This window comes from Leguminivora glycinivorella, chromosome 23 (assembly GCF_023078275.1).
Source record: "Leguminivora glycinivorella isolate SPB_JAAS2020 chromosome 23, LegGlyc_1.1, whole genome shotgun sequence".
Classification (NCBI taxonomy): domain Eukaryota; kingdom Metazoa; phylum Arthropoda; class Insecta; order Lepidoptera; family Tortricidae; genus Leguminivora; species Leguminivora glycinivorella.
The window spans coordinates 4,478,840-4,505,801 of NC_062993.1; the positions used below are offsets into that span (position 1 = coordinate 4,478,840).

Sequence of the window (26,962 nt, forward strand, 5' to 3'; positions counted from 1 at the left end):
TTAAGTAAAAGTTACCACTGTTGCTTAGCATGAGGACGAAATTATCTGTTAGGTTAGAGCAACATACAATCATATCATACCTTTTGGTGTACTCGTAGAACGGCACTGATGAAGGTGAGAAAACTTGACTCATTTTGTTTTCAATTCGAAGCGTTTTTATTATTATTTATTATAGATAGAAACTTGTCTTACGCACTATTTTTTTTCATAAAAAATAATAATACGTAGGGAAAATGGGACTAGTTTATATTCAGAAACAGACGGCCAGTATCTTTATAAAATAATAAATAATAAAATAAAAAATAAAATATCTTTATTTCAGACCGAAGTCCATACAGTGAGCAAATACATTTTTAAAAACTTATTCTAATTCTAAAACTTATTCTAATTAATTAACAAGTATAATAAACGAGTATTATTTTTAAACTGCTTTGGTACAATAATACGGATATTTTTTCTGCCGACGCTCCCCGCGTCGCCGGAAGGCGTCTCTGTCGAATCTGCCAGATTACACGGAGCCGTTACACTTCAGCCGATTTGGCTTCGCCGCTTGTGCGCTTAACTGTACCTTGCTTACACGTGAATATCTGGGAAACTAAGCTTTGCTCGGGAAAGACTCAAGAGCGTACACCCATCTTAAAGGCAGGCTCGCGCCTCCAATACCTCTGGTGTTTCGGGTGTCCATGGGCGGCAGTGATCGCTTACCATCAGGCGACCTGTCTGCTCGTTTGCCTCCTTTTTTATAAAAAAAAAAATACAAAAATATAAATTATAAAGACCGACCGACAAGCCTTAGCCACCGAAAACCCTCACATAGCACATCGAAATCATTTCCGAGATCCTCGGTGGGTTATTTCATCACGGTAACATTGATACTTGATACTGACAATTCTGTGCCTATTTCTGCGTTGATAACTTGATAACATAATATATATAACACTAGCTTTTGCCCGCGGCTTCGCTCGCGTTAGAAAGAGACAAAAAGTAGCCTGTGTCACTCTCCATCCCTTCAACTATCTCCACCTAAAAAATCACGTCAATTCGTCGTTCCGTTTTGGCGTGAAAGACGGACAAACAAACAGACACACACACTTTCCCATTTATAATATTAGTATGGATTGTTACTGAACGTCAACAATTTCATGTTGAACAGGCAATGAGCGGCGAAATGTCACTATTGGGCGACAAATGTCACTATTGTAGAATAGGCCTCATTCATACTAATATTATAAATGGGAAAGTGTGTGTGTGTCTGTTTGTTTCTCCGTCTTTCACGGCAAAACGGAGCGACGAATTGTCGTGATTTTTTAAGTGGAGATACTTGAAGGGATGGGGAGTGACATAGGTTACTTTTGTCTCTTTCTAACGCGAGCGAAGCCGCGGAAAAACTAGTTTTAAATAAAAGGCGTAACAATAAAAATGACGTTATAAATAAAATAAATCCGATTGTGCCTGTCAGTTGTCGACTATGGGAAATGGAATTCTGTGTCGCACCATACAAATGTCTATTGGAACATTGGAATAATGCTGTACCATTTATTGTAATTAAAACTGTCAATTGTTAATAGATATTTATTATTTTTAGCTTTTGTTCGTTTGTAGAGAAGTTTTTACGTTAATTGATTTTTATTTGCGTGGCAGTAACGAGTACAACCTGCCGGGCTATTATGTTTCCAATTTTATCACTTATCCACGTGGATAAGACGTCTGCCACTCTCGCACTGACTTACTTGCCAGAACGCGACGGATGCTTTATCCACGTCGATAAGTATTAAAATTGGAAGCACGGACAGAATCGTATTATGAAGATTCCTTTTCGATAGTATTCATCCTCAAAGCGTAATTTTGATCCCTTGTGAAAAAAGTCCTATTTTAGTTATAAGGTTAGAACTAATTCCAGCTTCGGGTTATGCTTATTCCTAGTCAGACGCATTCTTCAAACTTACCAAATGTTATCAAACCACAACATTAAAATTTTGAAAAAACCCCCGACCGCGACATAGTAGATCGACTTTCATGAAACATGGCTAAGATAAGAACACTCCCGACTAACACAGCTTTCAGACAAAAAAACGAAATCTAAATCGCTTCATCCGTTCGGGAGCTACGTTGCCACAGACAGACACACACACACCGACAGACAAACAGACAAACACGTCAAACTTATAACACCCCGACGTTTTTGCATCGGGGGTTAAAAATCGAATTAAAAATGAATAAATAAACTAGTTCCTATTTAAAATTAGGCCATCAAAATATTATATTTAATAACATTAGTGCTCATATTCCGCAGAATCAGTGATAATTAAAGTCCTCGTTCCCACGCGGCGTCAGCTGACATCTGATACGTGTCACTTGTTTACTATCTCTTGTTATTGGGTTTCTATTATGACATTATGAGTTTTCGGTTTTAGAGGTCCGTAGGTGGACTTTATAGTATTTTTTCTACTCCCGAACTGTTATTCGTCATTTACAGGGTCGTGCATAGATCTTTAAAACCTTACATAAAAATCTATTCCCCAAAGCCAACGTCCGCCGGCTTTCCACGTAGGCCACGTCTTTGCCTTTGGCTAGTCTGTGGTCAAGAGTAAGCCCATTTATAGGTGTCCTGCCGTTTCGCCAAAAAACGTTTCGTCAAATATCATTTCCCAATAATCATATCGCAATAGTTTCATTTCCCAAAGTATTGTTTGGCAAAGGTATGTTTCGCAATGAATTTGTTTGGTCAAATTATCATTTGGCACAATTTTACTTAGTCAAATTTTATTTAGACAAAACTTTATTTCGCAAACGTTTTTAATGGCAAAACTTATATCCCAAAAACATGTTTGGTCAAAATTTCACATCGCAAATTTTGAAAATATTTAGGCATTTGCATTTTCATTTCTACGGGATTAATTTAATTTACCGAAGATCTTTTTGCCAAATTTAACTTAAAATTGTCAAATGATAATTTCAGTTTTATTCCCAAGGCTTCAGTTGGACAAGAAAAGTTTGCTCAACTTTATTTATGTCAAATTAATTACTGGACAAAATTATTTTGTCAACAATTTTTTTGGCAAAAAATGTTTCTACAAATTACACCATGCAAAACCACGTTTGACAATAAATATTACAAGGCATAAATATAATGTAATAATTTTATTAGTATTGTAACAGAAAACTCGTGTGCGACAGGGTCAGTTTAGGTGCGACGACGAGCGAAGCGAGGAGGAGCGTGTTAGGTTGACAGTGAGCAAACCGGAAATGGCTTTTTAAAGTAATTAAAAATTAATAGAACATAAACAATAATTTTGAAAACAAGGTTTCTTTTTAATAAAATGTATCTGGACATGTAAGTGAAAATGTCATCCTTGACATTTGCAGCAGGAGGAAAAAAAGTACGACATACACATTATTTCACATAAATCTTGGACACAAAGTATAAAATCAACAAACAAATTTCTAGTGCGCCATTTAATTACAATATATTGGGAAATGGAAATTTTGCCTAACAATACCTTTGACTAAATAATATTTGGTAAAATGAAATTTGACTAAGTAAATATTTTGGGAAACAAATACTTGCCAAAAAAAGTTTTGCTAAATGTCAATTTGCGATAAGTTGTTTTGCCAAACGTTTATTTGGGAAATGATAATTTGGGAATAACAGTTTGGGATGTGAAACTTTGGGAAACGTTTTTTGGCGAATCGTCAGTAAACCCCATTTATAATTAAAAAAAAAAAAAAAAAAAGAAAGTTATTCTAGAAAACTATTAAAAACTAAGTGCATGGCTTAGAAAAAGTATTGTATAAAAAGTATTTTGTTTAACCGAGTCAAAAAATACTCATGAAAAAAATTTCTTTTTTGACCTCCTTTAAACGCCTATTGCATAAAATTCATTATAACGGCTTGACCACATTTATCTAAGGTCTAAAGCGACCAGCAGTAGCGGCAAGCGATAAGTCACAAATTATTAGGGAAACGTGTAGACTTATGGGGTTTACGTAGCTTGATAAAATTTTATTATGTATATATAATATTTTGTCCGACAAAAAATAACTGGTAAAATTATACAGAATCAAGAACCTAGGTAGGAACTATATCTATCCAACTTTAATTGAACCAAAGACATATGTAACTAAATATAGACGGATAAAGTATATGAAAAAAACTTAGGTACCTCAAAGCGCTAGAGAAAAACGTACGGTGGCCTAGGTGACGTTGCACCTTTGGGGATCGCTCGGCTAGATGGCGCTAATATTGATATTTGATATTTTAACACATATCAAGCTAACACATGGGCCAAATTGTCAAAACTGAGGTTCAAAAGTTTTAAGCTTGTGTCGAGAGATGGCAGTCTATGCACTGTGATTACACATTTTACTTTGACAGTAACTGTCTATAATACTCGATCCTCTTTGGTTGAACTGAAATGCATAAAACAAAAAAAATCAACATCAAATAATCATAATTGTTTCTTAGAACCGAACTCTTATTTCGCTCGCTCTTGACGACTAATTAATCGATTAATCGACAAAATTTGAGTGGACGAAACAAACATCGTAATAGTGTCAGATGCGGAATTTTGTCGAATGCGATAATTTTATCGATTTAAGACGGTTAAGTAGCTTTTGCTGATGCGGAAATATAATGCCTATTAGGTGCTTGATTTTATTACACGTTTTAGATTTAACATGAATTATTTATAACCTAACCTAACCACAAAATTAAAATTTTGAAAAACCCCCGACCGCGACATAGTGGACCGATTTTCATGAAACATGGCTAAGAACACTCCCGACTAACTCAGCTTTCAAATAAAAAAAAACTAAATCGAAATCGGTTCATCCGTTCGGGAGCTACGATGCCACAGACAGACACACACACAGACAGACAAACAGACAGACAGACAGACAGACAGACAGACAGACACGTCAAACTTATAACACCCCGTCGTTTTTGCGTCGGGGGTTAAAAAGTATATTAAAGTCGGAACAGTGATAAGTGGATAAACGCTGTTCAAGAGAATTTACTTTTATTTATGTCAAGCATGGTACTCCGTGTTTTTATTTATTTAAACTTTATTGCACAGTAAAAATATACAGTTACGAAAGGCGGACTTAATGCTACAGGGCATTCTCTACTAGTCAACCTTTAGGCCAAACAGAGAAAAACAAAAAAGGTGCGGGACATGTACAATAAAGAACAGTAAAGACTTGATTTTATTGGACTACGTTATAGAAAAAATAGGGACTTTTTATAAATATATTTTTCCCCTCACTAGCTCGGAAACACATGTTTTGTCCTTTAATACCAGCGGGTAAAATCGCATTTTATCCACTAGTGGGTAAAGTATTTTGACCTTGAATATAGTCAAATTAACTGCTTTAAAGTTGATAAAAGTAGATGAATCTAGTAATAAAGATGATTTACCATCTGTGGAACTACTGGAAGCAGTGATAAACGCATTTTTGCGTTGTAGTTTCCTCGCTATAGTGAGGGGAAAAGTTTTGTGTTACACTCGGGTGCAAATATATTTTACTTCTCGTGTGTTAAAAAACTCGCAAGTTCAGGATTCTATCCTCGAACCACTCGCTTCGCTCGTGGTTCAACTATAGAATCCTTTCACTTGCTCGTTTTTCAATTCCACACTCGGCGTTAAAATACAACTTTGCCCCCTTGTATAACAAATAACTATTATTATTTTTATTGAATTCCGTTAACTTCGAAACATAGTTAGGTCCATTTTAGGAAACAGAATGACATTGTTATTTAGTTTTCTTATTTAAAAAGAAAAAAAAAACATATACCTGCGATAGATGTTACATCAATTGCATGAGAAATGGGCTTCAGAATTAACTCGACTAAGGAGGTAAGTGTCAAAACTATGACGTGTCAATCTCATATTGAATACACAAAGCCCGTTTCTCAATAGCAATTGATATAAAATATCTATCGCAGGTGTACTTACGGTATTTTTTTTTCTAAATAAATATGAATTAAAAAAAACTAACTATGATATTCTGTGTTCTATAATGGCCCCAGCTATATTCTACCAACTGAAGTTAGCGGAATTTAATAAGAACACGGTGTAGTGATCAACGCCATTTAAAATAAATTATTTAAACAATTTGTGGGTATCAGTTCGTAAAATCAGTATTTTTAGTACGTGTTTATACCTACCTACTTCTGAATGGGAGGGCCAGTTGGAAGTGCAAAATATTCTAGACAGTCTAAGCCAACTCTGCACTGCGTAGAAATATTATTTTGTATAAGTTTCGTAGTGATCGTACGAATCCAAAGATATACTTATTTAATAACTTGGTTAATAATATAGATAGATAGATATAATAATATAGATATTAAGTAATATTAAGTTTATAATATGTGCCCAAATTGCCAAAACTGATGTTCAAAAATTTTAAGCCTGTGTCGAGTGCTGGCGGTCTATGCACTGTGACTGTGACAAACAGTGTTTTGTTTTTTTTTTCGTCTCTTTTATATTTTTATGGGCTTTCCTATAGTCTGTTGTACTAAGTGCTATATATTTTTCTACCATTCTTCATCAAATTGCACCTACTCAAAGGTTAGCTGGAAGAAATCCCTTAAAGGGATAAGTTTGCCTTTGTACTGTATACCCTGTGTCATATTTGTGTTTTGTGTTTTGTATTCAGAATCTGAATCTGAATCTTTCCTATAGTCTGTTGTACTAAGTGCTATATTTTTCTACCATTCTTCATCACATTGCACCTACTCAAAGGTTAGCTGGAAGAAATCCCTTAAAGGGATAAGTTTGCCTTTGTACTGTATACCCTGTGTCATATTTGTGTTTTGTGTTTTGTACAATAAAGAGTTTATATATACATACATACATCCTATTTGTACGAAGTTAAAATAATGATGAATCAGTATCTGTAACATACTAACATAAGACAAATTAATCACGCAACATATTCGCGCCAATCAGTCTTAATAGTCCAAAAACGGCTGACAATTATAAACATATAAAATGTCTGTCAAGCACATTTCATATGTACGAGTAGTATTAAAAAGTCGTAAAGACAGAAATATACTGATCGTGCTTATTTTAACAGATGTCAAATAGTGATTTGTCAGGATCGTAGTAAATGGAAATCCGTGATCTCTGCCTACCTCTCTGGGAAACAGGCGTGATTGTATGTATGTAGGTATTAAAAATTAAGTTCTTTGTCACTATGTACTTTCATTAACAGAACATAAATGTTGACACTGACGTAATTTAATTTATTTTTATCCATAACTACTAATATTATTGTCCAAGACAATTATTAAAACAAAATGAACACCATATGTGACATCATCTGGGTAAATGGACCTTATTGCGGATGGCGCTTACGGTGTTATGAGCGATGTTCGTGTACAAATACGACGCCGCAGGACGTAAGCGCCATCGATAATAACGTCCCTTTACCCAGATAACGTCACGGCTTACCAACAACATCAAATGATAAAAATTCCCAAAAAACAGCTGGCAACTCAAGTGGCAGTTTGAAAATTGATAGCTCTACCTATTAAGAATTAGGTACAGTCGATTACAAAGAGATGTTTTTTCTTTGCTGCATTGTAATGAGGTAAAAAAGTGAATACCTTTTCTTTTGTAGTTGACTGTTCGAGTTTTATTTTGTTATTTTAAGTGAAGGTACTTACGTCATTCTGCCACCCGTCGCGATTTACCGAATGGCAATCATAGACTCTGTATAGAAGACACCGTATTCGTAACGTTTGTTACGTAGACTCATGGTCACCAACAATAACAACAGTGTGTTATTTCTGAATAAAGTTGTCTACAAAATCTTTCGTGCCCTCAAACTTTGTGTTTTTTTTAAATTATAAATATGCTTACTCTTGGCCACAGACTAGCCAAAGACAAAGACGTGGCCTACGATGAAGCGAGCTCGACCAGAAGGTGCCTGGTGCCGTAGCCGAATGCCATTTCTGCGACGCGAAACGAAAACGAAACGCCGCGAAAGGTATCTGGCTCTGTCGCGCCAATACGCAAGAGCGATAGAGATAGATATCTACGATCGTTTCGTTTCGTGAGCGTTTGTGCCATTCGGCTACGTACCCTGTTCACCCTCGATTTGAACGTTGCTGGGTGATATGAGCTGGGAAATGTGCCGGATAGGGATTCCACTCCTTGAATAATAGATAATTATATCCATACTAATATTATAAATGGGAAAGTGTGTGTATCTGTTTGTTTATCCGTCTGTCACGGCAAAACGGAGCGACGAATCGACGTGATTTTTTAGGTGGAGATAGTTGAAGGGATGGAGAGTGACATAGGCTACTTTTTGTCTCTTTGTAACGCGAGCGAAACCGCGGGCAAAAGCTAGTTTGTATATAAACAGTTGTTATATCACTTTGTCTAGTATAAGCGATCTATGAAACATGGCCCATACGCCATTTTGTCTCGTGTCTCGAGTTAAGTACCGAATGGCAACCTAGATAGCCGACCTTGCTCTCGATACCGTTTGTCAGTCCACTAAAACGAGTTTAGATACCTAAACTGTTTGCACATGTGCTTTAAATGGACATAGATTAATATTCATGTATATTTTTGTACAATTATTTATTTATTATTTATTTAATCAAAAAGTAACACAGCATTACAGTTTACACCAAGGCACTGTGAAACTACAAAATACAAAACATGACTCACATAAAAAAAATACAAAAAATAAACAAATTAAACATTAGATTTGGGCGACGACGTAACAGCGTGGCTCCGTTGCGTCGTCTGACTCGGCGTAGGATTCGGCAGGATGCCCCGGAACCGCCGAAATACCACACCCTAATATAATACTTATATAATTGTAATACTTATATAATACTAGCTTTTGCCCGCGGCTTCGCACGCGTTAGAAAGAGACGAAAAGACGTAAAAAATACACGTAAAAAATTAAGTCAATTCGTCGCTCCGTTTGGCCGTGAGAGACGGACAAACAAACAGACACATACACTTTCCCATTTATAATATTAGTATGGACTAGATTTTGCCCGCGGCTTCGCTCGCGTTAAATTCGAAACTTGCGGAATGCTCCGTACAAAATTCCACCCCCCATTTCAGGGAAGTGGGGGATTAGAAAGAGACAAAAAGTAGCCTATGTCACTCTCCATCCCTACAACTATCTACACATGAAAAATCAAGTCAATTCGTCGCTCCGTTTGGCCGTGAAAGACGGACAAACAAACAGACACACACACTTTCCAGGGACAATATGTGCCAGTACTGGCTTCTAATAAAAGTCTACCAGCCAACTTGTTGCTAACCGCTAAAAATAGGCCAGTGAGGCTCGAGCGGCCTAGCCGAAGTGACAACCGATGACGCTACGTGGCGCTCGAATCGCAGTCTGGCTCTGTCTCGCCACTACAGCCGACCTAGCCGAAGTGACAATCTTTTTTAGGGTTCCGTAGTCAACTAGGAACCCTTATAGTTTCGCCATGTCTGTCTGTCCGTCCGCGGATAATCTCAGTAACCGTGAGCACTAGAAAGCTGAAATTTGATACTAATATGTATATCAATCACGCCAACAAAGTGCAAAAATAAAAAATCGAAAAAAATGTTTTATTAGAGGTACCCCCTACATGTAAAGTGTGATATATTGTTGGATAGGTATTAAAAAATGAATAAGGGTTTACTAAGACCGTTTTTTGATAATATTAATATTTTCGTAATTAATCGCTCCTAAAGGAAAAAAAGGTGCGTCCCCCCCCTCTAACTTTTGAACCATATGTTTAAAAAACATGAAAAAGATCACAAAAGTAGAACTTTATAAAGACTTTCTAGGAAAATTGTTTTGAACTTGATAGGTTTAGTAGTTTCTGAGCAAAATACGGAAAACTACGGAACCCTACACTGAGCGTGGCCCGACACGCTCTTGGCCGGTTTTTTTTATTACTATAAATGGGCTTACTCTTGGCCACAGACTAGCCAAAGACGTGGCCTACGATGGAGTGAGCTCGCCCAGAAGATGCCTGTTCACTCTTGATTTGAAGGTTGCCGGGTTAGATGAGCTCGGAAATATAGCCGCCGGCAAGGAATTCCACTCCTTGGCAGTGCGCATAAGAAAAGAAGAAGCAAAGCGCTTCGTGCGAATTCGCGGAATATTTACCAAGTAAGGATGGTGACCGGCCGTGCGTCTAAGAGTCCGATGGTAGAATGGGGACAATCGTTAACGCTAGACGCCCGAAACGCATTCTGGTTCTGCCCACAGACAGTGCTGAAAATGCGAAAGAGAAGCTGTCACGTATATTAACAATTTAACATCCACTGGGTGCAAAACAGGCAGACTACTGATGAGAAACTATGACCATTTTAGAACTCGATAGCGGCCGCTGGCGGCCACTGAATTTAAGTTTAACGGATTAATTGGACTTTTCCGAATTTGTATGTTTTAGTAAGTATACATATACAGAATACAGATGATTCCCGTTTTTAACCCCCGACGCAAAAACGACGAGGTGTTATAAGTTTGACGTGTTTGTCTGTGTGTGTGTCTGTCTGTCTGTCTGTCTGTTTGTCTGTCTGTCTGTGTGTGTGTCTGCCTGTGGCATCGTAGCTCCCGAACGGATGAACCGACTTTGGATTTAGTTTTTTTTTGTCTGAAAGCTGAGTAAGTCGGGAGTGTTCTTAGCCATGTTTCATGAAAATCAGTCTACTATGTCGCGGTCGGGGTTTTTTTCAAATTTGTAATTTTGTGGTTAGGTTATGATTAAACAATTTAGTATTCCCAATGACACTAGACATTGTTCGAGTTTTGGTCTCACTTTTGATATTTGACAGTTCTCCTTTGCCATCCTACTTAAATATGGTACGTCACTGCAGAAGAGCGATAAGGAGAACTAGCTACAAAACGCTTACGAAGCGTAAACTAAAGACATATATAACTCCGTGTAGACAGATAAAGTCTAAGAAAAAAACGTACCTCAGTATTTACCATACACAAAACGGTACGGTGCCTAGATGGCATTACACCTTTGGGGTACGTTCAGCTAGATGGAGCTAATATTAATATTTGACATTTTAACACATATCAAGCTAAGAAAAAAACGTACCTCAGTATTTACCATACACAAAACGGTACGGTGCCTAGATGGCATTACACCTTTGGGGTACGCTCAGTTAGATGGAGCTAATATTAATATTTGACATTTTAACACATAATTATCAAGCTAAGGATATGGGCCATATTGTCAAAACTGAGGTTCAAAAGTTTTAAGCTTAATGTCGAGAGATGGCAGTCTATGCACTGTGATTAGACATTTTACTTCGACATTAACTCTGTATAATACTCGGCCCTCTTTGCGTAAACGAATGTGACGATGGTTAGGCGACCTGCCTTCGTTTTGGACGATGTTCGCTAGTTTTGCTCGTTGTTTTCGTGGTTAAACTGCGGCGTAGTGGCAGAGGTGTGTAAGTGCATTTTTGGTGTTTTGCTGCGGGGTGAAATTGGAGATTTTTGAATTTTTATTTGAGATTTTAACAAAATGCGTATGTTCACACAACACAATATTATATACGTTTACCCAAGTACTCGTACGAAGACCGGTTGACGACACATGACGTCACACACATACGTCACGGCTCCCCGCGCCGCGTACCTACATTAGACTGCACCTTACAGCCGAAGCGGCTACACATATATCTCTATAGATTCATTAAAAATTACCTAACCTACTTGTACCTAGTTATTAAGTTAATAAAAAGAAGATAGTACTATCCTGGAGTTCTTCATTCTTCATAAGAAGATCTTATATTGAGGAGTACACCGAACAGCGTAAATAAATACTGTTGAATGAGACGTATTAATTTTAAAACTTGATAAATATCAAAAGAATGGATATTAATTTCCTGAAACAAATCTCGTTAAAAAATGTTATTATTTTTGCGGCAAACAGTCTGTCATCATTTTAACAATAAGGTATGTAGTCTGCATACTACATATTAATATTGTAGGTATTTGTCATTATTAAAATTACCTTATAAAAAAATTAATATTGTAGGTATCTGTCATTATTAAAATTACCTTATAAAAAAAAATCATTTATTTCGGACAATTAAAATCCATATCGTATTACATTAAATATGAGTCTTATGACCTACAGACTAACAGATTGAATCATACAACAAAACGAAAATACCGGGTGTCAACAAAACGAAAATAAAGTAAACACGTCAATAATGTCGTTAAAACTATAATAACCAATCCATAAAACCGATAAAGGCTGGCTAAAGCTCCGAAAAGTTTTAAAAGCCCGAGCGAAATAGGTCGAATATTCGAGTTGCGGGCTTTCGCTGCGGCCACTCGGCGAAAGCTACAGTTTGCGAAAAAAGTTGTGATGGACAGGGAAAGGAGTGGAGTCGATGCTTTAATTTTTTTTCCCCTCACTAGCTCGGAAACACGTGTTTTGTCCTTTAATACCAGCGGGTAAAAATGCATTTTATCCACTAGTGGGTAAAGTAATTTGACCTTGAATAAAGTCAAATTAACTGCTTTAAAATTGACAAAAGTAGATGAATCTAGTAATTAAGATGATTTACCACTCGTGGAACCACTGGAAGCAGTGATAAACGCATTTTCTTGCGTTGTAGTTTCCTCGCTATAGTGAGGGGAAAAGTTTTGTGTTACACTCGGGTGCAAATGTATTTTACTTCTCGTGTGTTAAAAAACTCGCAAGTTCAGGATTCTATTCTCGAACCACTCGCTTCGCTCGTGGTTCAACTATAGAATCCTTTCACTTGCTCGTTTTTCAATTCTACACTCGGCGTTAAAATACAACTTTGCCCCCTTGTATAACAAATAACTAATACGTCACTAGTGTAATTAATGCCTGACCTGTTATTCTAATGTATGCAGAGACAGTTCAGTAAAGCATGAAGAAAATAGTTCTAATTAAATTCCGTAACATGGCGCATAGTCATATAAGTTATTTCTGGTCATGCTTTGAAGCTTTGTTTTTTTAACATAGTAATTGTAATTCGCCTTTGAAATGAATCTCACAACAGTACAAAAGGCTCGAATATTCGACCAGTGTATCCTACCAGTACTTACTTACGGAGCAGAAACTTGAGTCTTTACAAAAGAAATCTTACATAGGTTACAAGTAACCCAAATAGCGATGGAAAGAAGGATGGTAGGAATTTCCCTTAGGGATAGAAAAACAAATAAATGGCTTCGGGAACAGAGTAAAGTCACTGATGTAACCAGACGAATGGCGAAACTGAAGTGGGAGTGGGCTGGGCATGTGGCCCGAAAAGACGGTTCATGGTGCAAGAGGCTGTTGGAGTGGAGACCGTGGGGAGAGTCACGCCCAGCAGAGAGGCCAAAAATGCGTTGGTGTGGCGATATCAAGGGAACAGCTAGCTGGATCAAAGTGGATAGAAAGAGCTCAGAACAGGGTGCGTAGCCGAATGGCACAAACGCTCACGAAACGAAACGCTAGTAGATATCTATCCCTATCGCTCTTGCGTATTGGCGCGACCGAGCCGGACTACGTTTCGTTTTCGTTTAGCGTCGGAGAAATGCCATTCGGCTACGGGGCAGAACAGAATGGCAAAAAATGAAGGAGACCTACATCTCTAAGATTGAAAAAGGTTAAAAAGAAGAAGAGAAAGAAGTAATTGTAACTTTTTTGAATATTGTATAACTAGCTTTATTAATAATGTGTGAACCTGCCTTCAAAATCTATATTATTTATGGTCATGGTTCGTTAATATTTCTTGTATGTGGGTAGTTTTTGCACATTGTATTTTTTCCTCAGTCACTCGTTGACCACGAATGCTGTAAAGTGTTAAAAACGTCGGGATGAATTGTAAATTCATTATACGCAATATATTCCGTTTCCATAGTTTTATTTCATGAGTAATTATCGCTGTAACCGAAGACAATACTAAATTTACTTTTTTTAGAACTGCGCGACTCCATGGTTTTCTTTAACCAGATCCATTTCGGCTAACTATAACTAGGTACTGTAGGATAGTTAGTGACGTCTGTAGGAAATTGTGTTTTCGGCCATTGTCTGTGGACGTCGCCGCTGTCCACAGGATAGTTGGGGACTTTTAAACTGATACAGCTTCGGTTTGAATACTTTGAATGGACCGAAATTGGTAAAACTGAATATAGACAACATGGCGCGTAGGCAAGTAGTCAAAAGATTACGTATCGGGGCATTTTCAGAATTTGGGACCCCCCCAATAAGCGAAAGTTGTTAACAAAAATTAACTCGCTGTCAGTTTTGTGACAGTAATATTGTTTTTGTGTTAATTATATAAACTTTAAGCGATAATTTATATTCAGAATGTAAAAAACTAAATTTTTAGACAGATTTTATGCTTAATTGTCGTCACAAAACTGACAGCGAGTTAATTTTTGTTAACAACTTTTGCAAATTGGGGGGTCCCAAATTCTGAAAATGCCTATCGTATTGCAGTCACTCTGCGTTGCACTAAAATAGAAGAATTATTATCCATACTAAGTAATACAAGTGTGTGTGTCTGTTTGTTTGTCCGGCTTTCACGGCAAAACAGAGCGACGAATTGACATGATTTTTTAAGTGGAGATAGTTTAAGGTATGGAGAGTGACATAGGCTACTTTTTGTCTCTAACTCCCCACTTTCCTAAAATGGGGGTTGGAAGTTTATATGGAGAATTTCTCAAATTTCGAATTTAACGCGAGCGAAGCCGCGGGCAAAAGCTAGTATAGAATAGAGAAGACTTAGAATATGCTACGTATTACGTAAGTATTGGAGTTGCAGGCGTCCATAGGTGAATACTTACCATCAGGAGGGCTGTATGCTTGTTTGCCGCCGACTTAATATAAATAGTACACATACAAGTGCGAAAAATAAAGATTTGGAAACAAGTGACGATATAGTACATTTCGATACAAGTGCGAAAAAGAGGAAGTTCGAAACGAGTGGCGATAAATTAAAACACGACCGAAGGGAGTGTTTTAAATCGACACGAGTTACGAATTTCCTTTTCGCACGTGTATCGAACGACGTTTTTCAGTACAGATGGACCTCCGAAGTTTCGACCTGACATATAATGAACCACTTCTCGCACTAGTGCGTAAAAAAAAGACCATCTGTACTGAAAAAGAGATTTATACGAGTTGCCCATTATACTCGTCCCTTTTTAATTCAGTGGCAACTTAAAGTACGTTATTGAAATAGTTAATTAATAGAAAAACTTCCTTTTATTTTAATTACATTTTGTTTCAAAAACCTGTCGATCATTCAAATTAAAATTAAATTAATTCGATAACCAAATGATTTTATTATTGTTAATTTGGTGGTTGGTTACCAAAACGCAATGACATCACTTTTGGAGCCGAAAACCGCAGTCACTATGTCGAAGCGTGATAGATTTATTTATTGTTTGGATTGCTAATTTTAACTTATAAAACGAACTAAAATTTAAACATATTATTTTACTACATAATCTACATACCGTTGACGTAATATTAATGCATATGATATAAGGAAATCCAAAATACAACATAAAACTTTTTATTTTTAACTCTGAAATACCTTCACTTTCATGCTAGACAGATTTCTTTGGTATTATCTATTAATTAGCTTTGCCAAAAAAAATATACTAGAAACCTATACCTATTATTTGACGACCGGTCTGGCTCAGTCGGTAGTGACCCTGCCTGCTAAGCCGCGGTCCGGGGTTCGAATCCCGGTAAGGGCATTTATTTGTGTGATGAACACAGATATTTGTTCCTGAGTCATGGATGTTTTCTATGTCTATAAGTATGTATTTATCTATTTAAGTATGTATATCGTCGCTTAGCACCCATAGTACAAGCTTTGCTTAGTTTGGGGCTAAGTTGATCTGTGTAAGGTGTCCCCAATATTTATATTTATATTTATTTATATTAGAAAAAGACAGGTTTTGGAATTTATCCTGCAAATGTATGTAATCTAGATATTTTAACTATATTTTATAATTAACTAGGTACAGCAGCAAAACTGCATGGCAAATTTATCAATCGAATCATTCATAACTCTCCATGCAATTTTGCAGTTCACTGTGTACCTGTCAATCCCGATTGTGCGGTAATTAATGAGTATTCTTTTTCCAACCACCCATAGAAAGTTTGACAAATTTTAATATAATAATAGTATTTTTCTTTCATGTATGATGTCTATTTCAATTTATAGTTTGACAAATTGTTTTAGAAAAATAGCAAACTTATAGATATAATGTAGGTAATAAAAGTTTCATAGTTTTAGAAAATTAAAAATTTGCATTCTGTATAAAATAATTCGAATACACCTCAGATGATTAAAATATTCAAATTCATATTAATTTATTAATAATGTTCATATTCATTAATATTACGTCATTCATTATTTAGTATTATTGTGTGCTTGAAAAGCCATGTTTTAAGTCTAGTCTTAAAACATTTTAGAGATAAGAAATTTGAATCTATCTAGTCACTAGCGATCCAGGCACATCACGCATGAACAACAACCATTTAAATTTGGACTTTGCCCAGCCACCATTTCGACACTAGGTCACGGAAACTATCATCTAATCGGTTCAGGGTACGTAGCCAAATGCACAAGCGCGTACGATAATATCGTTATCGTAGCTAGCTATCTCCGCTCTACCGTATTGGCGCGACAGAGCCACACTGCGTTACGATCGGCGTCTAGCGTCAGAGATCGCCATTTCGGCTGGGCCGGCTCCGGCTGCTATACTTAGGTATGCTAGAAAACTAGACTTGATGACTAGACAGCCTGCTAATAGTGACCAAAATGTAAACAAATAAAATGTGTGTAGAGTTGACAGTTTTTGAGGCGTACTTGCGTGCGATTTTGCAATTTATAACACTTGTTAATCTTGTTATGGTATTTATTAGTTTTTATAGTCTACCAAACTTTTTAAACTATACTTATCCCTTTTATTGGTACCAAATAGGTTGAGTCCATGGTGCCTAGACAGTCAAAATAAAACAGCCATTTTTTCGGTTTTTCGGGTTTAGCATCATAAAACAAAATGATAGTATTGGCCTTTTATGTACAGTGAGAAAACGCCGCCTGCATCTTTAAGGTGTTATAAGTACTAACAACTTAGATACCATATATTTTATTTTATTTATCAGGAAAACTTACAGCTAATGTTACATGATAGATTATACAAATATACACACAAATATAACACTTAATTTATTCCTAGGTTTTCCTATTTGTTTTACTGTTTAAATTACAATTGAGATGCTATATTTATTGCAATGTTATGTACAGTACTATTTCAGATTTTAAACAAATTCGGACTTTGTCCCACTATTTCGGACAGTAGGTCGACGAAACTATCATCTAATTGTTTTGGATTGTCTAGTTTTGCTGACTAGTCTATTAAGAAAACTCACTTAAGTACCTACATTTACTAATTCTCGAGCACTGCATATCTTACGTAGCATAATTTAGTGTCACTTGAATTTAAATATAATTATAATACAGCAGTTTGTTAAATACCTACTACTTAATTAAAAAATATATATAAAAAACAATCTGACACGAACAGCTAAGGTGACGAACCCAATTATGGACAGTTTAAGAAAAAAAATCGCCTGTTTTTGATATTTCACTGATAAATGTAAAAATTCTACCGCCAAGCGTGTTAAATCTTGAATGTCCTATCCTTCTTCTACATTTCAAGCGTATTGCAGAATAGATACTGCTATTGGTTTCTTCATAGTTAACAAATTAAAACTAGGTGTTTTTTCTCCAATTATGGACGGCAGTTCTCCAGTAATGGATCCCCCATTATGGACAGTGAAATAAGTTTAAAATTTTACTTTTAAAGCCAACTGATACGCAATGAGTCAATTTTATACACCATAAATACAATTAGTTTGGGTTATTTTAACATAGGATTGTTTCTTGTAAATTTTGGTTTTGTAAATTGTTCCTTGTCCATCATAGGAGGTAGGCAGTTTTTCGGGCCCAGTAATGGACACTTGCAAAATAACGTCATTTCTTTATATCTTTGGAGCAACAAACTAGTATGTTTTATACCTTATCTCATGCTTAATGCAGTAAGTAAAACGCATTCAAGATTACACCGTGCGTTATTTTTTTATTATTTTATACATGAACTCATCTCTCTTAGCAACATTACTAAGAATTCGTCTTGATATTTTTTTCAGTAAACTGGTGAATTTTATCTTGTCTCCAAATCCTTCAGAAATAACCGAATTAATTGAAACTTCAAAATTAAACAGCTCTACAACTCTAGTTTATGGTACATAGCCGTCAGTTTTTAGAAACTTATTTTAGATACTTATTTTTAAGGATTTGTGTTTTTTTGTCCATAATGGCATCACCGTCCATTATGGGGTATTTTACCTTAATCCGTTTTGAAAATAATCATCGCCTTGCATTGCATTGAAACTAGTTAAAAACCAGTAGGTATAGTCAAGTATGTTTCTATTGTATAGAAATTTAGGAGAAATCCCAATAAGGCCTAGTTACCCTTCGGGTCGGAAGGTCAGATGGCAGTCGCTTTCGTAAAACTAGTGTCTACGCCAAATCTTGGGATTAGTTGTCAAAGCGGAGCCCAGGCTCTCACGAGCCGTGGCGAATGCCGGGATAACGCAAGATGATGATGAGATGGAGAAATGACCATCCCTGTTGCTTCTTTTTGATGGGGTCTGCCCAATTAGAAGTCTGTAAGAAGCAACAGAGATGGTCAATTTGCAATCCCTCTGCTGCCGCAGGCGAAGGCATCTATAGATTCTATAGGTACCTAATTCATCATCATAATTATCCTATCAGCCCTTTATCGCCCACTGCTGAGCACAGGCCTCTCTTCTAGTACGCCACTTCTCCCGGTCCTGGGTATCTAATTGCTAACCATCAAGCGAGTTTTTGCCTTCTCTCATTTGCTTTCTTTTAAAGAGAGAGAGAATTCTATTAAGTGTAAAACCAATTTCGAAACTAGCCCAATGATATTACTGTCACCTAAACGGTCTCACTGCAATGCCCGCAACAGTATTAGGGATCGGTGAGGTAACTGCTTATTATGCGTCTAGACGAAATGCATTTCGACAAGGTCGGTGCAGTTGGTTCGATGTATACTATACACATATTATATACCGTATTGTCTTTGTCGTTTGTATATAAATTGGTAAATTAGGGGGAACTTGCAGGTTTTTGGAACGTAAGCAATTTTGGTACGGTGTTGACACTTTGTGTAGGTAGGTAGTTATTTACTTAAAAACTAAAAGTAAAAATATTTGCGTCATTGTCTCATTTGTTCGGTGGTCACAAATCGCGACTTAACCCTTGAATGCATTGACGCATATATGCATCATAGATTTTTGAATCTGAATTCTGAATTATGAGTCTGATTTTTGAAATGTTTTCCGTGATCATGATGCATGTAACTGCGTCGAAATATAGGGAGCTCGACAAAAATCAAAAAGGTAATCACTGCGTCTATATCCCGGTTAATATAAGTGTACCTAATTTTCTTATATTTTCTTCCCTCATCTTTTGCAATCATGTTAGACTGATAATAATAGGATATTACAGAATAGAATAAACATTTATTCGTGAACACAGGCAAGACAAAATACACATACTTAATAACAACAAGACAGAAAGTAATGAAGTGCCATGAAATGGCCTCATCTCAGCGTATTGCTGGTGACTTCCAGCGCTGATCTTCCGATGACACCATCAAGTGAGAAAGATTCACGGAGGGTAACAGACAGAAGAAATGCAAAACACATACAAGAAAAGTGGTCAAACAGTTAAAAAGAATAAAAATGAAAACGTTACAAGAAAAATAACAACAGAGTGTGATCTAAATATAAATAATGAGTTAAACTCTTACTAATAGGCTGCTTAACCCTTTTTAAAAGTTTGTTTTATATTATTAATTGTTGTACAATCAACCGAAAAAAATATCACTTATTTTATTATGACCTAAAAACCGCAAAAAATATTTTAAAACTATACTTTTACGTAATCAGGCAAAAACAACATCAGTCATGTCTTCTATAGATTATCTGCGAATGAAGTAATTTAGTACGAAAACAACAATTTCTGACATTTAACTACACTTTAAGTACCTACGAGGCATAAAGGACATTATGTCAGTGATTGATTAGACATGAAGTTGGTTCGAGGATTCCGTTGTCAGCGGTTTTTGCTAACGCACGTGCGGCGGCTTAAATTCTCGACTTTGTGTGGTTTCTCCTGCTAATAATCACTGAGGATTGAATATTTGTGTTGGTTGTGGGTTAATAACCACTTAAGGTAAGTTTTGTTGGTGTATGGTAGTGTAAACATGGATACGGGAGAAGACGCCGTGCCTCCAGATAAAAATGGTGGCCCTTCGGGTAATCAAAAGCGTCCTAGTTCTGAAGATGATAGTGGAGCAGATCTTCACGGAAAAAAATCTAGTCCCCCAAGCGCGTCCATTCAACATACGTACGTCCGTCCGGGATATGAAAACGCTAACGATTACAAGTATGCACCGACTGATTTAGGCCCATTTGTAGTTCATGTGTCCCGAGAGGATACCGAAAGCACGAACACTTCAAGTCGTATGAAAGCCTTAAAAATGGCCCAAATAATATATAATAATAAAGTACCAGGCATCAAAGAAATAAAAGCATTAGGGAAAACAAAAATGGAAATCCACTTCGCAACAGCGTCAGAGGCAAATTCATTTCTATCTCATGACATTTTGACGACGCATAAGCTTTCTGCAGCAATCCCGCGGTTCCAGGTATCTCGCATGGGGGTAGTTAGGCAAATTCCTCTGGACTGGACCCTGGAGGAATTCGTAAATAGCATTGAATGCCCTACAGGGTCTGGCCCAGTGGTCAAGGCACGTAGGCTAAATAAGAAAAGAGAAGTGGAAGGTCGTCGTGTTTGGGAACCCACAGGAACAGTTGCACTAACTTTCCTCGGACAGGTTTTACCTGAAAAAATTTATAGCTTTAGCATGTCCTTACCCGTCTCCACATATAAACTACCTATAATTCAATGTAGAAAATGTGTAAGATTCGGCCATATTAAAGAACAATGCCGCTCCAATCCTAGATGTTCACGTTGTTCGCAAAATCACGAAACAACTGAGTGTTCAGTCCCCGATGCTGAGGTATCCTGTCTTTTCTGTTCGGGCCCGCATGCCGCAACCAACCAAAGCTGTCCAGAATTTGCCCGCCAAAGGTCTATCAAGTTGGTAATGGTAGAAGAAAATATAGGATATATTGAAGCTGCGAGACGCTTCCGTCCAGTTAGAACATCATTTGCTGACATTGCAAAGACTAGCCAAGCAAACCAACCAAACCGAGAAATCAGGTCGCTCTCCCCCTCATCTAAAAGTCCAGCGCAGTCTTCATCATCTCAAAATTCCCCAACAACTCAGACGACTCAGTCATATAGAAAAACTATCCTAGTGCAAAGAAGACCCAAGCCTGTGCTTGGTAAGTCTTATGAAATTGAAATTGAAATTGAAATTTCTTTATTGCCACAGAAACGAATTAACAAATTAGCAAGTAGGTACAAAAAAAAAACTTAACTAAATACTAAATTAAATCCAAGTACTAAATTTAGACTAAAGTTTAGTCTTAGTTTCTTATATAATTATGTAAATATGTTAAAAAACTAAATTAAATGTAGCTATTATTATATCCTATATTGAACAAAAATGTGGCAAATGGTTTTGGCGTCAGCATGATGCTGAGAATGCCAGCCCACATGGGTAACACTTCAGCGCTGTTTTTCAGCCAAAACCACATTCCCTTCGCACCTCCACAGTTAAATTTACATACAGAACCGCTTATATAGTAAACAAAGAGTAAATAAAAATAAACAAACATTAAAATATAGCACTTTTAGCACACAGAAAAAAAAAAAATAATAATTGCAACTCCAGTAGCTATTTTAGTTCCTTATAATTAGGTTCGCCACTTCAGCTTGTTTATTAAATAATAATGTTTTATAATGTTTCCTAAAGGTATGCAAACAACTTTTTTGCCTAATAGGCGGTGGTATATTATTCCATATTTTTGAAGCGGCGTACCTAAAACCACCTTATGATGTAGAGGCTCACAGAAACATCACATCCACCCCTCAATCGTCTCAATCAAATGGATGTGCACTGGGACAGCAGGTCTCAGAGACACCTAATGACAACCTTAGCTATGGCGTGTCACTGATTATTGATGATCTCCTGAGCAGATTTGGAGACATCTTACCGTACAGTGCTCTAGAAGCCTTCCAGGCTCAAATCTGTGCTTCGATTAATAAAGCCATACAAAACGGCCTCACACAACCTGATACAATGGAATGCTAGAAGTATTAAAAATAAAAAGCATGAAATTATAAATTTAATTAATTTACATAGCCCTTCTATCCTTGCCATCTCGGAGACTTGGTTGGCGCCTGGATCCCACTTTAGGGTTACAGGCTACTCCTGTCTTAGGGATGACAGGAATTTGCCCGCCAAAGGTCTATCAAGTTGGTAATGGTAGAAGAAAATATAGGATATATTGAAGCTGCGAGACGCTTCCGTCCAGTTAGAACATCATTTGCTGACATTGCAAAGACTAGCCAAGCAAACCAACCAAACCGAGAAATCAGGTCGCTCTCCCCCTCATCTAAAAGTCCAGCGCAGTCTTCATCATCTCAAAATTCCCCAACAACTCAGACGACTCAGTCATATAGAAAAACTATCCTAGTGCAAAGAAGACCCAAGCCTGTGCTTGGTAAGTCTTATGATGTAGAGGCTCACAGAAACATCACATCCACCCCTCAATCGTCTCAATCAAATGGATGTGCACTGGGACAGCAGGTCTCAGAGACACCTAATGACAACCTTAGCTATGGCGTGTCACTGATTATTGATGATCTCCTGAGCAGATTTGGAGACATCTTACCGTACAGTGCTCTAGAAGCCTTCCAGGCTCAAATCTGTGCTTCGATTAATAAAGCCATACAAAACGGCCTCACACAACCTGATACAATGGAATGCTAGAAGTATTAAAAATAAAAAGCATGAAATTATAAATTTAATTAATTTACATAGCCCTTCTATCCTTGCCATCTCGGAGACTTGGTTGGCGCCTGGATCCCACTTTAGGGTTACAGGCTACTCCTGTCTTAGGGATGACAGGGATGACGGGCATGCTGGCTGTGCTATTTTAATTAAAAGAAACATAACCTTCTCACAAGTTATTCTCCCTCCCCATTCACCTAATTTCAATATCGTGGCAGTCCGCTGTCTCAACTTATCATTTATTTCTGTATATATCCCACATCCTAATAGGGAAATAATTCAAGAAATTGATTCTATTTTGCAGTCATTGCCTTCCCCAATTATAGTACTAGGTGATTTTAATTGCCACCACCCCCTGTGGGGATCAGTAGATTATGACGCGAATTCCAGGTATATAATAGATCTTATGGACAATGTTAACCTATGCGTTTTAAACGACGGAACCCCAACACGTAGAGTCTCGCCTATGCAAAATGTAAGTGTCCCTGACCTAACAATGGCATCACCTGGCTTGGTACAATCTTTGGTATGGACAGTTTGTTCTAATTCTTTTGGGAGCGACCACCTTCCAATCTTAATAATTCTGCATTCTCTGATCACCCCAACGCCCCCACAGGTCCCACTTCTTAAATATAGCATATGTAGAGCTGATTGGTCTAAGTTTAGATCTGAGCTGGACCTCTGTTTGGCAAATTCTCCCAGCACAAGTCATGCAAATAACATGGATAGGTATAATTCATTCATTGAGGCAGTTCTTTCAGCGGCTAATAACTCTATCCCTTTGAAAAATTCTGCTCACAACAAACTTCCATCTCCAGCTTGGTGGGATGCCGAATGCTCTGCCGCAGTTAAGGAGCGTAAACAAGCGGAGTCTCTTTTTGCTCAAGACCTTTCCCTGGATAATTATATCAATTTTAAGCATGTTTCTGCCAAAACTAGGAGATTCTTGAATAAAAAGAAATTTCAGGGTTGGCGTACCTTTTGTGAATCACTGTCCCCAAGAACTCCTTCCACTTTGATATGGAAAAAGATTAAAGCTTTTCGGCACTCTCAAACCAATAATAATATCACCTCTAATGAATCTATCTGGATTGAAGATTTTATATCTAGGTTGGCTCCTCCTTTTGTTCCAAGCCAGGATGGTATTGGAGGGTACTGCTCTAGTGCGGCGCCATCAGAAAAAATGAATGAGGCTTTTTCTTTTGCTGAGCTTTGCTGCGCGATTGACCACCTCAGAGACTCTACTCCGGGATGTGATGGAATCCCATACTCCTTTTTGGTCCAAAGCTCTGAATGTACAAAGAAAACATTTTTAGAAATTCTTAATAACATTTTTTTAACAGGTAATATCCCAGACTCCTGGAAAACCCAGATAATATTACCAATACTAAAACCTGGTAAAGACCCAGCTAGTCCAAATTCATATAGGCCTATTGCCTTATCATCAGTAATAGCAAAAATAATGGAACATCTTGTAAAAAATAGATTAGAGTGGATCGTAGAAAGTAAAAACATCATATCAAAAACCCAGTTTGGTTTCAGAAAGGGTATGGGTACTACAGATAGCCTGAGCGTTCTCACCTCGGACATTCGTCTGTCGCTTACTGAAGGCAAGCACGTTATCGGTGCCTTTTTGGATATCACGGCCGCATACGACAATGTAGATCTTCCTATACTCAGGCAGAAACTGCTTAATCTGAGTATCCCTGTGAGGATCATCAACATTATATGTAATATGTATATGGGTCGTTCCATTATTGTTCGAGCCAATGGGAAAATGTCAGCAGCTAATCTAGTGTGGAAGGGTCTGCCTCAGGGGTCGGTACTCAGCCCCCTCCTCTATAGTCTCTACACTTCCGACCTGGACACCTCTGTTAACTGTTTCTGCAAAATTTTACAGTACGCTGATGACATTGTCCTTTATGCTTCGTCTAAGGTATTTTCAGAAGCTGAGCAATCACTGAATTCTGCTCTCTACTATTTAAGCTCGTGGCTATCTGACCATGGCCTTTCCTTATCAGCCGAAAAAAGTAATGCGGTCATTTTTACCAGAAAACGTTATGTGCCGGAAGTTAATATAGTAGTTGAGGAAGCAAATGTCAGGGTTGTAAACGAGGTGAAATTTTTGGGCATCATTCTGGATGGAAAGCTTTTGGGTGTAAGTCATCTTCGATACTTGTGTCAAAAAGTAGAAAAGAATATTAATATCATGCGTCGTTTGTCCGGTGTGAGATGGGGTTCTCATCCATATTGTCAGAAACTTTTATACAATGCAATTATTAGGAGCCACTTTGACTATGGCAGCATTATCCTGGAACCATGTAACAAGAAAGCAATAAGTAGATTAGATTGTATACAAGCAAGATGTTTAAGAATAATTACAGGGTCTATGAGATCTTCCCCGACAATCGGTCTTCAGGTTGAATGCATGGATCCCCCTTACTCTTTACGGAGACAATTCTTGGCTGACCGTTTTTTGTTCAAGACGCTTCAAACAGCGTCCCATCCTCTGCTTCCAATCTTAGAAACTTTACATGAACTTGTTGCTACCTCTCAGTACTGGTCATGTAAAACGCCTCCTTTACTGGTTAACAGTTACAAAAAGTATTTAGATTTACCGGCTCCAATTTTCCAAAATTATATAAACCCGCTTTTCGAAACGAGTTACGATAGCCTTATATATCAGCCCAATGTAATTTATAGCTTAGGCATTTATAAAAACCAAATCGGTGCTGATAGTATCTTTAATAAGATAATTGCAAATCAATTTCCAGACCACTTGACTATTTTTACAGACGCGTCCAAGATAAATAACGACGGCCCTGTAGGCTCTGCAGTGTGGATCCCCAAATACAAAATTATTCTGAGTTTTAAACTTCCTCCTGGTAATTCGGTTTTCTCTGGTGAAGCGGTTGCCTTGATGGAAGCTGTTTCATACGTTTATTCCCACCGCCTTAACAAAACCATTATTTTAACTGATTCGTTGAGCTGCTTGCAAGATATAGCTAAAAAACCTTTTCATGCTAAAGATAACTTCAGTATCAGTCTTCAAACCAAAGACCTGCTTCATAAATGTTATATGGAGAATATACAGGTAACCCTGGCCTGGATCCCAAGCCATAGCGGAATAACAGGCAATGAAATAGCAGACCGTTGTGCCAAGGAAGCGATAACAATTGGTAATAACGTCCATGACCGTTGCTTCTCTCGCGACATAAAAGCCCAAGCTCTGTCCCACTTGCGAGATGCCTGGAACACCCGATGGCAAACTACCAAACTAGAAATTGCTAAACATTATCGTAGAATCCAACCAAATATACCTTGTAAACCGTGGTTTGCTGGTACACGGAAGGCTATGTCGAAAAAATTACTTCTACTATCATCCGCCTTCGGCTAGGCCACATTTGCACTCCGGTTCGTTTAAAAAAAATGCGTATACGAGACAACTCTCTGTGTGAATGTGGACTAGCGGAAGGTACGCTCAATCACATATTTTGGGATTGTAATCGTCTTGTAACTCCCCTATATGATATCCTCCCCCCTAAATTTCCTCGCCCAGTTAACATTGATTTCCTCCTCACGTTAGTTAACTCGCCCTTTGTGTATGTCTTAGGTAAATATATAAAAAATAATAACCTGTATTTGTAGTAGATAGTCTAATAATATTTGTTTGTTTTGTCCTGGTTCTGTTTTAGGCAGATCTACATTCGATCCTCATCTGATCTACCCAGCTGATTGCTCACCGGCCAATTGTCTTCATAAAGCGCGTGCCTTCTTAAACCTTGACGTTGGCGGAATCATCGACAACATCGATGGAGCCATAACGCTTAAAGATTGATTGATTGAAGTTGGTTCGTTTTCTATGACGTCATTAGGTGGCTGACAGCGTTATCGGTGGCCAGAA

The 26,962-nt window shown here is 37.4% G+C and overlaps 2 protein-coding genes across 5 annotated transcripts in view; both read left to right on the top strand.

Annotated features, from left to right (window-relative positions):
* LOC125238454 (mushroom body large-type Kenyon cell-specific protein 1) overlaps window positions 1-26,962 on the top strand; it is a 327,977-nt gene that overhangs the window by 33,282 nt on the left and 267,733 nt on the right. The window lies entirely within an intron of this gene.
* Window positions 20,316-23,208, top strand: LOC125238455. Its single transcript, XM_048145812.1, has 2 exons — window positions 20,316-21,227; window positions 22,512-23,208. The coding sequence occupies exons 1-2, from the start codon at window positions 20,338-20,340 to the stop codon at window positions 23,035-23,037; spliced, it is 1,416 nt and encodes a 471-aa protein (XP_048001769.1). The 5' UTR covers window positions 20,316-20,337; the 3' UTR covers window positions 23,038-23,208.

Coding starts and splice junctions, on each gene's coding strand:
- LOC125238455 (XM_048145812.1), top strand. CDS start 20,338: ATGGATACGGGAGAAGACGCCGTGCCTCCAGATAAAAATGGTGGCCCT. Junction 21,228..22,511: donor CCAGAATTTGCCCGCCAAAG/GTCTATCAAGTT, acceptor TGCCCGCCAAAG/GTCTATCAAGTTGGTAATGG.